The sequence below is a fragment of the Mustelus asterias genome, chromosome 5 (assembly GCF_964213995.1).
Source record: "Mustelus asterias chromosome 5, sMusAst1.hap1.1, whole genome shotgun sequence".
Lineage (NCBI taxonomy): Eukaryota > Metazoa > Chordata > Chondrichthyes > Carcharhiniformes > Triakidae > Mustelus > Mustelus asterias.
Window position 1 is genome coordinate 26042291 of NC_135805.1, and position 15106 is coordinate 26057396.

At 43.3% G+C, this 15106-nt stretch overlaps 1 protein-coding gene across 1 annotated transcript in view; it reads right to left on the reverse strand.

The window, feature by feature from the left end:
- Positions 1–15106, reverse strand: part of tpcn3 (two pore segment channel 3) — a 55390-nt gene that overhangs the window by 4461 nt on the left and 35823 nt on the right. Inside the window, exons 10-16 of the mRNA XM_078212304.1 lie at positions 12880–13024; positions 11196–11381; positions 11029–11093; positions 5426–5513; positions 2059–2128; positions 1757–1976; positions 39–129 (exon numbers count right to left, since the gene is read on the reverse strand). Coding sequence (XP_078068430.1) covers positions 39–129; positions 1757–1976; positions 2059–2128; positions 5426–5513; positions 11029–11093; positions 11196–11381; positions 12880–13024 — 865 coding nt within the window. The remainder of the gene's footprint in view (positions 1–38; positions 130–1756; positions 1977–2058; positions 2129–5425; positions 5514–11028; positions 11094–11195; positions 11382–12879; positions 13025–15106) is intronic.

Consider the following 15106-nt stretch of genomic DNA (forward strand, 5'->3'; position numbering starts at 1 on the left):
TATCTGTGTAATTTCTAAAGTCAATATATTGGACTTACTTGATAAGTATAATGACAACCATTATGTGAAAGATGACAAAAAAGATCCTTGCAGTTAAGTGAGTTACTTTCACAAATCCAGTTGCAAGAAGTATTATCGTCAAGGAGTCCAAAAACAAAAGTAGTGAAGGTAATAAAAGTCTGAACTATTGGGAATGTAATGAACTGAAAATCTATATGCAATTGATCCACCAAGTCAATTCAATGTATTTCTTTCTCAATGTTACTATAGCACACTGGTAATCAGATTTACAATTCAGGGAGTAAGAAGTCAAAATTCACTATCGCATTTGCCAATTTAAATTTTGTTTTTAAAAATCTAGAAATGAAAATCGGTATGAGTAAACGTGCCAATGTAGTTGTTATATTGCCTTAAAAACCCAACATAAAAATGTCCTTTGAGAAACTTGCTGTCCTTAACCAAGACTATTCTTCCCGACTCCAGTCCCATACCAATATGGCCGATTCTGACCTTCCCTGAAACAGTTGCATCAAACTGCTCACTGACAACAGTGATTCAACACCATTGTCATCGTAGGTTGGCAATAAACAGGGGCTGCCAGTGTTGATAACTGAGAACAAATTAAAAGCTGCGAGAGCTGCCCTACAGACTAATCAAGCAGCCATCTCACCGAATCGTAACCTTACAACCAAATGTCCCAGACTCCTTCATCACCATGCCTGGGTGTGTTCAGTTCCACAGAAAGGCTGCTGTCTTTTATTCTTCCATATTGTCTACCTCAATCTCACCACAGAAAAGTTGGAGGATTAAGGTTAGCTGTTATTTCCCGTAAAATAATTGTTCCTAAGAACATCATAACTTAGATCTATGATTTTATTTTAATTTCCCCAACTCTTAAAAATGACTCCTGATATTTTACATACGTTACAGAAATAAATAAGTGTTAAACAAAAATGGTGACAAGACATTATCTTGCTCTAACACTTCTTGGTTGAGATAACTCAAAGAACAAAGAAAATTACAGCACAGGAACAGGCCCTTCAGCCCTCCAAGCCTGCACCGACCATGCTGTCTGAGCTAAAACCCCCTACCCTTCCGGGGGCCATATCACTCTATTCCCATCCTATTTGTCAAGACGTCCCTTAAAAGTCACCATCATATCTGCTTCCACTACCTCCCGTGGCAGCGAGTTCCAGGCGCTCACCACCTCCTGTGTTAAAAAAAACTTGCCTCATACATCTCCTTTGAACCCTGCCGCTCACACCTTAAACCTGTGCCCCCTAGTAATTGACTCTTCCACCGTGGGAGAAAGCTTCTGACTATCCACTCTGTCCATGCCCCTCATAATCTTGTAGACTTCTATCAGGTCGCCCCTCAACTTCCATCGCTCCAGTGAGAACAAACCAAGTTTCTCCAAAAGCTCAACTCATAGCTAATGCCCTCCATACCAGACAACATCCTAGTAAATCTTTTCTGTACCCTCTCCAAAGCCTCCACAACATTCTCATCTTCTCAAAGACTTACAATTCAGTTTTTAAAAAAATATTTGTTCATGGGATGTGGGCGTCACTGGCTGGGCCAGCATTTGTTGCCCATCTCTCATCACCCAGAGTGGCTTGCTAGGGCCATTTGAAAGTCAACCACACTGCTGTGGTTCTGGAGTCACACACAGGTCAGACCAGGTAAGGACGACAGATTTCCTCTCCTGCAGAACATTAGGGAAAGAACAATTATTTGGAACGATAAAAAAGGATATCATGCCATTGATTGACCACCGTTAATTCAATCAGCAAAATGAATGCTGAAACAATATTATTGAAGTTATTCTTGCAGTATCTAAGAGCGGCAAACTGAGACCCCTTCAGTGCTGGATTCCCACAATACTTGGCTGCAGGGTCACTGGAATTAGCACCATAAAATCGAATTCTGCCTTTGAATGCTTCCATTCCAACTATCGCAAATATATAGTATACGACCTAAAGGGAAATGCATTCACATTAATTTTTTTTTTAAAAAGAGAGCTGATTGATCCAAATGTCAAGTAGCACAATTACTTACCACAATAAGTCCTGCATAGGTCAGCATTGTGGGAATAAGATTTATCAGTGTATTCAGCAGAACTCTGAATCTTTAAAAGAAAGCAAATGTAGAGACTTTAAAAATAAAGTACAGAATAATCTTTTCAGAGATTCTGTGCAAAGGCCTTCACAAAAATGTAATTTTTCCCTTCTGCCTCCACCACTGAAAATCTTACATATTTATCGGAGCCCCTTCTAAAGTTTCCGTCTCGAGAAAGAAAAAATGAACAATATTTATATTTAATTTATTTATTAGTGTCACAAGTGGGTTTACATTAACACTGCAATGAAGTTACTGTGAAAATCCTCTAGTCGCCACACTCTGGCGCCTGTTCAGGTACAATGAGGGAGAATTTAGCATGGCCAATGCACCTAACCAGCACATCTTTCAGACGGTGGGAAGAAACCAGAGCACCCGGAGGAAGCTCACGCAGACATAGGGAGAACGGGCAAACTCCACACAGAGTGACCCATCGAACCCAGGTCCCTGGAGCTGAGAGGCAGCAATGCTAACCACTGCGCCGCCCTTGAACAATCGTTTTTAATCGTAGAAGTTTCCTCAATTCCAGAAATACACTCCACTGATGTTTGCACTCATCTATAACTTCTATTTGTGGTTAGTTGTTACCTGCCCTTGAAGGTTTAGGTTTATACACATCTTGTTTCGTAGTAAGTTGCTGAAAGTGTGCGCTGTTCACTGTGCAGCGAAGAATAGGAACTGCTGCCTCACAGCGTCAGGGACCCGGGTTCGATTCCTGGCTTGGTTTGTGCGGAGTTTGCACATTCTCCCCATGTCTGCGTGGGTTTCCTCCCACACTTCAAAAAACATGGGTTAGGTGGATTGGCCATGCCAAATTGCTCCTTAGTGTCAGGGAGACCATCTAGGGTAAATATATGGGTTTATGGGAATAGGGCGTGGGAGATTGCAGTCAGTGCAGACTGGATGGGCCAAATGGCCTCCTTCTGCACTGTAGGATTCTATGATTCTATGAAAACCAGGCATGTGAGGATAAATGAAAACAAGAGATAAAATGATGAAATGTCCTATTTTGCAACTCACAAATCACTCCTTAAATAGCTAGGGAACACAGCCCTAGTTTGGGATTGATTACTAATTATATTGTGAAAGCATCTGTATGCTAGTTATCAATCTGACAAAATCAAATACTTGGGAGCATTTCCAGGTCAATGGACTGGAAGTTAAACATGTTACTTTGGCATTGTATGAATAATAAAAAAGTGAGCTTAGCTGGACGAGACATCGTGCAGCTTGGTCACTATGAGTGAGTTATTCATAGAGGTTTACAACATGGAAACAGGCCCTTCAGCCCAACTTGTCCATGCCACTTTTTTTTTAAACCCCTGAGCTAATCCCAATTGCACGCATTTGGCCCATATCCCTCTATACCCATCGTATCCATGTAACTAAATGTTTTTTAAAAGATAAAATTGTACCCGCCTCTACTCCTACCTCTGACAGCAATTTCCAGACACTCGCCACCCTCTGTGAAAAAATTGCCCCTCTGGACACTTTTGTATCTCTCCCCTCTCACCTTAAACCTATGCCGTCTAGTTTCCCTACCTTTGGGAAAAGATGTTGACTATCTACCTTGTCTATTCCCCTCATTATTTTATAGACCTCTATAAGGTCACCCCTCAGCCTCCTACGCTCCAGAGAGAAAAGTCCCAGTCTATTCAGCCTCTCCTTATAACTCAATTCATCAAGTCCCGGTAGCATCCTAGTAAATCTTTTCTGTACTCTTTCTAGTTTAATAATATCCTTTCTATAATAGGGTGGCCAGAACTGTACACAGTATTCCAAGTGTGGCCTTACCAATGTCTCGTCCCTTTGCCTTCCCCCAATTAACTTTTGGAAGTTCCTGCCTGATACCATCAAAATTGGCCTTGCCCCAATTTAGAATTTTAACTTTTGGGACAGACCTATCATTCTCCATAGCTATCTTAAAACCAATAGAATTATGGTCACTGGTCCCAAAGTGATCCCTCACTAACACTTCTGTCACCTGCCCTTCCTTATTTCCCAAGAGGTCGTCAAGTTTTGCCCCCTCTCTAGTCGGGCCATCCACATACTGAAAGAGAAATTCCTCCTGAATACCCTCAACAAATTTCTCTCCATCCAACCCTCTAATACTATGGCTGTCCCAGTCAATGTTGGGAAAGTTAAAATCTCCGACTATTACCACCCTATTTTTCTTGGAGCTATCTGTAATCTCATAGAACATAGAACAGTACAGCACAGAACAGACTCTTCGGCCCACGATGTTGTGCCGAGCTTTATCTGAAACCAAGATCAAGCTACCCCACTCCCTATCATCCTGGTGTGCTCCATGTGCCTATCCAATAACCGCTTAAATGTTCCTAAAGTGTCTGACTCCACTATCACTGCAGGCAGTCCATTCCACACCCCAACCACTCTGCGTAAAGAACCTACCTCTGATATCCTTCCTATATCTCCCACCATGAACCCTATAGTTATGCCCCCTTGTAATAGCTCCATCCACCCGAGGAAATCTCCTTACATATTTGCTCCTCAATTTCCCGCCGACTATTTGGGGGCCTATAGTACAGCCCTATCAAAGTGACTTCCCCCTTCTTATTTCTAAGTTCCACCCATGTAGACTCAGTGGCTGAACCCTGGGATATATCCCCCCTCAGTACGGCCGTGATGCTTTCCCTAATCAAAAGTGCAACTCCCCCTCCTCTCTTACCTCCTGTTCTATCTTTCCTATAGCATCTGTACCCTGGAACATTAAGCTGCCAGTCCTGTCCCTCCCTTAGCCATGTTTCAGTAATTGCTATAATATCCCAGTCCCACGTACCCATCCGTGCCCTGAGTTCATGTCTTTTATCCTTTCATGGCACATGGCCTTCACTGACAAGGCCAGCATTTATTACCCATCCCAAATTCCCCTTGAACTGAATGACTCGCTTGGCCATTTCAGAGGTCAGTCAAGGATCAACCACATTGCTGTGGCTCTGGAGTCACATGTAAGCCAGACCAGGTAAGGACGGCAGATTTCCGTTCCTAAAAGACATCAGCAAACTAAAATGGTTCCAAGTTACAACCAAATGCTCAATCAACTGAATCTATTCTCACTGGAGAAGGGACAGATGGTAACGTGGAAGTTTTCACATAATGAAAGACAGATAAAGTCTGAGTGAACGCACTATTTAACTCAGATAAGCAGCATAACAAGAGAACCAAGCTAGATGTTAGATTAAAAACTGCACTGTCCCACCCCAAACTTCAGCACCAATGCTACATGATAATGGACATGCCGAACAAGCTCTCAGAGGTTAACTTGTATAAAAAGTTCAGTCTCTACCTCTGGAAACTGTCAATGATCCTGATTAATCGAAGCACTCTCAGGATGAAGACAATATCCAAGACCTGTTGACTGCTGTATCCACCTGCTGAGAAGGCAACAAAGAAAAAAAAACCCTCAGAATTAAAGAGACTGTTCTGGCAATCATGCCATAAAATAAATGCATTTCAATTGTCTGAACTAAATCTTAATACATTTGAAAGGGTTTCATAAGGAGGAAGCTAAAGGCATATCAAACATTGTTGACTCCCAACATCCATTTTACAGTCTAATGCAAAACTCTTTGAAAGAGGCGAGGTTGAGTGGGGCGTGACGGACCCTGACAGCAAGACAGTATTTGACCAAAGTCAGTGAGATTCAATGGAAAAACTCTCCGTTGGCCGGAGTCATAGTACAAAACAAAGATGGCTGTGATCGTTGGAGGCGAATAATCTCAGTCCAAGGATATAATTGCAGCTCAGGATAGCTATTCTAGGCCCAGTCATCATCAATGAAGGATCTTCCCACCATCATATGGTCAAAGTGGGGTTATTCACTGATGACGGTGCAGTTTTCAGTTCTATTCACAACGCCGCAGATACTGAGGTAGTCTGTGTCCTCTGCAACAAGACCTGGACCACGGTTAGCCTTGGGCCAATAAGTGGCAAGTAACATTCCCAACACACAAGTTTGATTGGATTTATTATTGTCACATGTATTAGCATACAGTGAAAAATGTTGTTTCTTGCACGCTATACAGACAAAGCATACCGTTCGTAGAGAAGGAAACGAGAGCGTGCAGAATGTGTTACAGTCAAGTGGCGAGCAAGGATCATCTCCAACAAGAGAATCTAACCATAACCCTTGACATTCAGTGGCATTACCATCATTGAATCCCAGACTATCAAACTTCTGGGGCAAGTTACCATTGACCAGAAACTGAACTGGACCAACCAAATAAATGTTGTAGCTACAAGAGCAGGTCTGTGACTGACAATTCTATCGTGAGTAACTCACCTCCTGACTCCCCAAAGCCTGTCTACCATCTACAAATGGGAAACCTAAAACAATCACCATCACTAGAGAAATAGTCATAAGGAAACTAATGGAACTCAAGGCTGACAAGTCAACTGGACCCGATTGCCTGCAGCCTATGGTTTTAAAAGAAGTGGGTGCAGAGAATGTAGATGCATTCATTGTAATCTTCCAAAATTTCCTAGATTCTGGAACAATCGCAGCAGATTGGAAAACCGCAAAGTTTACACCTCTGCTCAAGAAAGGAGGAAAGCAGAAAAGTAGGAAACCATAGGGCAGGCAGCCTAATATCAGCCACTGCGAAAATACTAGAATCCACTATTAAATAGGGAGTAGCAAGACATATTATGATACTAACAGGCAGAGTCACCGTGGATTTGTGCAAGGGATATAGTGATTGACAAATTTATTAGAGTTCTGTGAAGATGAAACAAGAGGGTAGATAAAGGGGAACCAGTAGATGTAATGTATCTGGATTTCCAAAAGAAATTCAATAAAGTGCCACCTAAAAAGGTTGCTACACAAGATAAGATATATGTTGTTGGGGTGATACATTAGCAAGGTAGAGGCTGGTTAACTGACAGGAAAGAATCAGGATAAATGGGTCATTTACACAATAGCAAATGTTAATTAGCGGAGTACCACATGGTTCAATATTGGAGACTCAACTATTTATGATCCAAATTAATGACTTATTGGATAAATAAAGTGACCAGTTGTATTGTGGCCACATTTACTAACAATAAAATAAGTAGGAAAGCAAGTTGTGAGGAGTGTACAAAGGCTGGGATTTTGTGCCCACAGCAACATGGGCGCGAAATCCTGCAAGAGGCCAAATGCCAGATTCTTGCTGGTGAGACTTTGGGACACGATTGTTCCCACCTTCTGCCACTGATGTATTGAGTTTCCTGCTCAGGAAGGTCAGGAACCTTATTTAAATCTCATTAGCAAGTTTCCCTGCTGTATTGTCCCCCCACATTGGGATCGCCCCTCACGTCAGCGAGGTTTAAAAACAGGTTTTTAAGAATGTGAGCCAGGCAAAGGGAAACTGCCCGGAGATGCACAGTTCAGTATGAGCCTGGGGGAGAAGAGAGTCATGCCCGAGCAGTACCCTGACACTGCCCCAACAATGTAGTGCCAGGTTTGGTGGGGGGGTTCCCTCTGGAGCTCCAGGAGGGGGTTTGCCTGCGTCCATGCTTGGGAGGGGGGGGGGGGGGTTTCCCTTTTTGTTTTAAACCCTTTTAAAAGGGCGCCCCCATCTCCCTGAGACTGCCGACTTTTACACACCCTGTCCACCAGCATGGGACATGCCTCCAGGATTATTTTCTTAAAATGTACTGGACAATATGGTGAGAAAATCTGGCTGTGCAGTCCATAAGCTAGCCCCTATTAACAAGTCAACCACCCCAAAGTAGCAGGCTGGCTTTTGGAGAACGAAAAAGTGGTAACATTACAGCACACATCGAAGCAAGCATCCAGTGCCAACTGAAGACCACTATGGCCTTTGTGGGCACAACACTTGTGTACGACACAGGAAAGACACACAACTACCTTGCAGAACAATGAGCCACCATCTCAATATGTGTACGCTGGCACTCAGAAGAGAGTAAGAGTTTTAACAACACCAGATTAAAGTCCAACAGGTTTATTTGGTAACAAATACCATAAGCTTTCGGAGCGCTGCTCCTTCATCAGATGGAGTGGAAATGTGCTCTCAAACAGGGCATAGAGACACAAAATCAAGTTACAGAATACTGATTAGAATGCGAATCCCTACAGCCAGCCAGGTCTTAAAGATTCAGACAATGTGGGTGGAGGGAGCATTAAGCACAGGTTAAAGAGATGTGTATTGTCTCCAGACAGGACAGCCAGTGAGACTCCAGGCAAGCTGTGGGGATTACAGATAGTGTGACATGAACCCAATATCCCGGTTGAGGCCGTCCTCATGTGTGCGGAACTTGGCTATCAGTTTCTGCTCAATGACTCTGCGCTGTCGTGTGTCGTGAAGGCCACACGACACACCTTCACGACACACGACAGCGCAGAGTCATTGAGCAGAAACTGATAGCCAAGTTCCGCACACATGAGGACGGCCTAAACCAGGATGTTGGATTTATGTCACATTATCAGTAACCCCCACAGCTTGCCTCCTGGACTTGCAGGCTGTCCTGTCTGGAGACAATACACATCTCTTTAACCTGTGCTTAATGCTCCCTCCACCCACATTGTCTGTATCTTTAAGACCTGGCTGGCTGTAGGGATTCGCATTCTAATCAGTATTCTGTAACTTGATTTTGTGTCTCTGTGCCCTGTTTGAGAGCACATTTCCACTCCATCTGACGAAGGAGCAGCGCTCCGAAAGCTTATAGTATTTGCTACCAAATAAACCTGTTGGACTTTAACCTGGTGTTGTTAAAATCTTACTGTGTTCACCCCAGTCCAGTGCCGGCATCTCCACATCATGACTCAGAAGAGAGTACATGAAACACTAAATAATAGAATCCTGCAGGACTCCTGGCACCCTAGTTATAGAATCATAGAATCCTACAATGCAGAAGGAGACCATTCAGTCTGCACCAACCACAATTCCACCCAGGCCCTATCCCCATGCATTTACCCCAGTTATCCAATTTTACAGCAGTGCTCTTCCTGAAACAAAGCCCTGCAAGGTCATATCTGCTGATGACACTGCCTTAACCATGCAAAACACAATCTGTCTACCACTAAGGAAATCCAATAGCACCTCACCACACAGACCATAGTAATTTAAGTGTGGTGGCAAACGCAACTAGCAATGAGCAATAAAAAAAAAATACCAGTTTTAACCTCAACACCCAAAATTTAGCTTTCTATGGTGGTGATAGTGTATTTTGATATATTTTATATTTAAAGGGGAATGTTTTAAAATTCAGCTTCTTTCTACAGTAGTCAGTATGTCTGACAAGAATACAATTCAGATGCTGGGAGAGCAGGATAATTACTCATCTTAGGAGTGAGCTAATGGATTTTTGTTTATAGATAAAGATTTCCCCTGGGGTTTTTGATTAAGTTGGCTGACAGGGTCATGTGATAATGTGGTTCATGGGAGGAGCTAGGTTTATAGCCGAGAAAAAAAAGACAGCTCTCAGTTCTGGCTGGAGTTTATTTGAAGGCAGAGCTTTTCTCCAAGCTGTTCTCTCCCACAAAAATCTCTCTGAAAGCTTCAAGGTTTACATTCTTTATAGCAAGTATACTTATGGTTGCTAACGTTACTTAAAGTGGAATTTTAGGTCTGTAAAAAGGTTGCTTATTTGGAACTGAAACAGTGACAAGTTAGAAATTGTAGTTGTTTCCTTACATTTTTTAAATGTTATTCAACTATTAATGGTTAAGCTGCTTCCTTTATTAAGAGTTACATTTAAACTGTTATGAATAAGTGTTTTGATAAAAGATTCCTAATTTGTCAGTGGAATTACTCCTGGAGTGAAGCAGCCTTTCCTCACGTTTATGCCAAAATAAAATGGTTGGGGTCTAATATGGCTTCATAATAAAACTTGAGGTTCAGGTCCGGGACCCTAACAATGGATACAGTCCTCAAAAGAAAATATAGTTGGTCGTTATTATCTCCTAAAAAAAACTTTCCAAACCAAATCGAATTCATGACTGACTGAATGCAAGAGGCAAAAGGAAAGACTTATTCTGGATAAGGACATCGAAATCACTGTTGTGTAGCACAGTTTGTATCTTTTTAAAATTATTTCCTCAGAATGGGGGCGTCGCTGGCAAGGCCGCATTTATTGCCCATCCCTAATAGCCTTCGAGAAGGTGGTGGTAAGCGGGAGAAATCGCTGCGCGCTCCATGATCGACGCTATCTGGAAGTTTCAGAGATAATTTTCAGCTGAGAGCAGTAGGAACCAGCGCACTTTCATCCCACTAGCTGGCAGTCAGATTCCCAGCTATATCCTTTGAAGTGGAAAACCCTCCAGTGTTATATCCAGACTTCTGCATTCCCAGTAGTGGGAAATAGCTCTGACTTGCTATGGGGCTAAAAAAAATAGTGCAGACTAGTTGCATTGCTTTTTTCAAGTAATCAGTACTAGCACGATGGGCTGAATAGCCTCCTTCAGCATCATCAGATTCTATGAAATATCGTATCATATTGACCTCCACTAAAAGGCGCCATGGTGGGACAATGATTAGCACTGATACATCACAGCACCAGAGACCTGGGTTCAATTCCCGGCTTGGGCCTCTGTCTGTGTGGAGTTTGCACATTCTCCCTGTGTCTGTGTGGGTTTCCTCCGGGTGCTTCGGTTTCCTCCCACAATCCTAAGATGTGCGGGTTAGGTGCATTTGCCTTGTTCAATTGCTCCTTAGTGTCCCAGGATGCGTGGGTTACAGGCATAGCGGTGTAAATATGTGGGGTTACGGGGATAAGGCCTCGGTGGGATTGTTGTCGGTGTGGATTTGATGGGTCGAATGGCCTCCTTCTGCACTGTAGGGATTCTATGATTAAACTTATACTTTTCCACTAAATATACCTCCTATCCATTTCCAATAATTTAAAGGTTACACTGGTAACCAAGTACAAACTAAACTCAATACTTACATGACCTAATAGTAGTGTTGACAATAGTACCCAGCAAAGCAGCGATGATTATGAGGGTGTCAAACCTAGAATATTCATAAAAATGGGGTTAATTTACAGCTAGGCACCCAGAATGAATCACAAATGATCTAAACTCTGAGAAAATTTAAAAGTAGTATTAAGATTACCAATTCCAAAATTGAGACGTGGCAAAAAATGCCCTGGGTTCATATGCAAAGAGTTTCAGCAGTATCTCCACTAAGTACAGAGTCAAAAATATCCACTCTGCCTTGGATATCAAAGGATTGGACTCATCGCCACCAATAAAAATAGCATTTATAACAATGATAGCATCATACGTGTAACGGAAACCCCTGTGAAAAAAAATGATGAATAACATAAAACATTTAGTAACACATTGCAAAAGTCTCATTTTACTACCTGAACTGGCTTACTGGGGCGGCACGGTGGCACAGTGGTTAGCACTGCTGCCTCACAGCACCAGGGACACGGATTTCATTTCCAGCTTGGATCACTGTCTGTGTGGAGTTTGCACGTTCTCCCCGTGTCTGCGTGGGTTTGCCCCGGGTGCTCCAGTTTCCTCCCACAGTCCAAAGATGTGCGGGTTAGGTGGATTGGCCGTGCTAAATTGCCCGTTAGTGTCCGGGGTGGGGGAGTACTAGCTAGGGTAAATGCATGGGGTTATGGGGACAGGGCCTTGGTGGGATTGTGGTCGGTGCAGGCTCGATGGGCCGAATGGCGTCCTTCTGCACTGTAGGATTCTATGGTACTAAATCTGGAGTAGAAACATCAGCAGATACGAGTTTGGTCAAAGCGCTCCTTTCTGTGCCGTATATTCTACATTACTAAAGTAGCTCTCCTGTCTCATTGCTCACTATGATAGTGTCAGCCACGGTTCAATTGATTGCACACTGTTTGGAATCACAAGCTTCCAGGTTCAAGCTCCTCTCCAAGGCTGGAGGAAAGTACCAAAACGATAAAACTCTAAGGCCAAGTCCCTATTATATCTTACCTTGGGTGGAAGGTGTATATAACATAAACCCGAATAAGTCAAGAGCACCTTCCTGTGGCTGTTGCAATATTGGTTCTCATACTTGGAAACCAACCCCAGGGGCCTCTATCCTACATCTACTGGAGGATAAATATTGAGAGCTAAAGGGGGAGGAGGTGGGGAGGGGGATGTTGACAGGTCTCCCATATACTGTGTAGACTTGTACACAGTGGGCGGAATTTTACCAAAATAATTCTCATTCTCACAAAAGTCTGAAAACCAGAGTTTCAATCTGAAAACCGAGGCTTAGGCTCCGAACGCCCTCCCCCTGCCGCCCCCCCTCCCCCCCCCGCCCCCGCCCCCCCCACCCCGACCCACCCATCGGCAAGAAACTCCCTACTGTCAAAAAAACTGACAGAGTGTGGGAAAATTGCATGTAGTAGCTCGCTGAAACGAACTGGAGTGAAACTCCGCTTCCTCAGGATTTTTGTGACACTTCGAATTTTTTTTTTGAAAAATTCCACTCATCGCACACACAGTTAATGGAATGTTATTTTGTTAACAGCCAGTTCACAGGAAATGTTTACACTTGTATCATCAATGCTGCAAGTCTGAAAAGCCAACGATCTGCAGTTATCTGCGGCATAGAATTTACCAGGAATGGACTTCATGGTCAAAATCTTCTGCCCTCGTGTGCGGCTGGGAGCGAATGGAGTTTTGGCTGGAATGCCAAGTTTTCCGTCCTTGCTCACAACCAACTCCCGCCAAGGACGAGACCGGGGAATCCCACCCCATTTGTGTGACTATTAAAATGAGCCTTGAAACTTGGGGAAATAAGTCAGTCAGTCATCGTTACATACTGGTGCTTGACTATTCTGCGGATAAACTGGCTCGCTGCAGAGTTGTACATGTTCGGCCAGCATTTCTCCAAAGGATGAACTCTTTCCTTCATCTGAACAACCTGTATGTTCAGGAGATCTGCCAAGCGGATGAAGCACTCTCTCCCTATTTGAAAACAATTGGTACAAATTACACTTAGCATTTATCGAGTCCTTCAATAACATACACGGACACTGCAAGTTGGAGGAGTTGGCACACTGGTGGCAGATGAAGTTCAATGCAGTGATGTGTGAGGCGATTCATTTTGGTAGGAAGACTGGAGAAACAATAAAAAATAAGGGGTACAATTCTTAAGAGGGTGCAGGAGCAGAGGGATCTGGGTGTATTTGTGCATGGATCATTAAAGGTGGCAGGACAGATGGCGAGAGCGATTAATAAAGCGTACAGTATCCTGGGCTTTATTATTACTGTCTTTATTAACAGGGGCATAGAGTACAAGAGCAAGGAGCTGAACTTACACAAGACACTATTTAGACCTCAGGTGGAATATTGTGTACAGTTCTGGTTGCCACACTATAGGAAGGATGTGAACACATTGGAGAAAGTATAGAAGAGGTTTACGAGAATGGTTCCAGGGACGAGCAACTTCAGTTATGCGGATAGATTGGATATATTGGGACTGTTCTCCTGAGGGGTGAAGACGACCAAGAGGAGATTTGATGTAAATGTTCAAAATCATGAGGGGGCTGGACAGAGTAAAAGGATCAAGAAAAAGGCGGCACAGATTTAAAGTGATTTGCAAAAGAAGCGATGTTAGAAAATACTTTTTCACCCAGCGAGTGGTTGGGGTCTGGAATGTTCTGTCTAGAAATGTGATCGATGCAGGTTCAATCAAGGCACTCAAGAGGGCATTAGGTGACTAGCCCGAATAGGAATGATGTGCAGGGATACAGGGAAAAGGCAGGGAAATGGGCAGCACGGTGGCACAGTGGTTAGCACTGCTGCCTCACAGCGTCGGTTCAATTCTAGCCTCGGGTCACTGTCTGTGCAGAGTTTGCACGTTCTCCCCGTGTCTGTGTGGGTTTCCTCAGGGTGCTCTGGTTTCCTCCCACGGTCCAAAGATGTGCGGGTTAGGTGCATTGGCCGTGCTAAATTGCCCCTTAGTGTCCCAGGATATGTAGGTTAGAGTGACTAGCGGGTTAAATATGTGGGGTTACGAGGATGGGGCCTAGGTGGGACTGTTGTTGGTGCAGACTCGATGGGTCTGCACTGTAGGGATTCTATTCTATTCTAAATGGCGCTAAGTTATAATGCTCATTTGGAGAACCAGTGCAAACATGATGGGCTGAATGGCCTCCTTCTGCAATTTGGTGTTTCTTACATTAAACAAGGGGCTATACTTGTATTTCACTGCTCATAAAGCACTTTGAGGTGTCGAATAATTCACAATTATTAGTCTGTCTTTCAACAAGCCTAATTTGCTAATGAGCAAGCGAGTGTCGTGAAGGTGAACATTTACACATCGATAGAATGACCATTTGTTGTTTCATAAAGAGACGTCAGAAACAGGAATTATATAAAACAGCTTAACTGGCAATGTGGATAACAAAGGATATTTTAGCCGAATGCTCCAACTTTACACAAGGGAAATACTTCAATCCGTTTTCACTCTAATTCAAAATGCAGATATTACATCGTGACATCTCTCCAAGGAGAAGCCCGCATAACAAACTGTGGCACCTCACGGGTGTTACATCTATTGTGAAGACAGACATATGCTGATTGGATAAGTGCCAGGTACAAGTTGGCTACCAATGTGGCTAACGGCCCATTTCCTACCCAAATCCACAAGGAACGTTGCCAGGTGCAAGACTGGAAATAAAAATGGTGAACTTTCTCCAACAAGGGAAGCTCATTTTTAAGCACACAATTCGGTTTTTACTAAATAAAATCTGTGGCCCAACCCAGCAAGCTGAACAAAGGCTCATTTTACCTTCAGCTCCATTCAACAACCATTGTCGACAGCTTGGGCAAACCCTGATTCATCCCAAAACAGCAGAAGCAATTGCATAAAATTTGAATTCCGATTTATATTGTCTTTCCCGCCCCCCATGATGTTGAAAGCTCCCACTCGCAATCCCCCAACCGAGAAATGGAAAGTTCTTGATGGACTAATAATATATCTACCCCGGCTGCATTTCTTAATAAAAAAATAAATAAATCGCCATTTCAGAATGTTCTTATCCT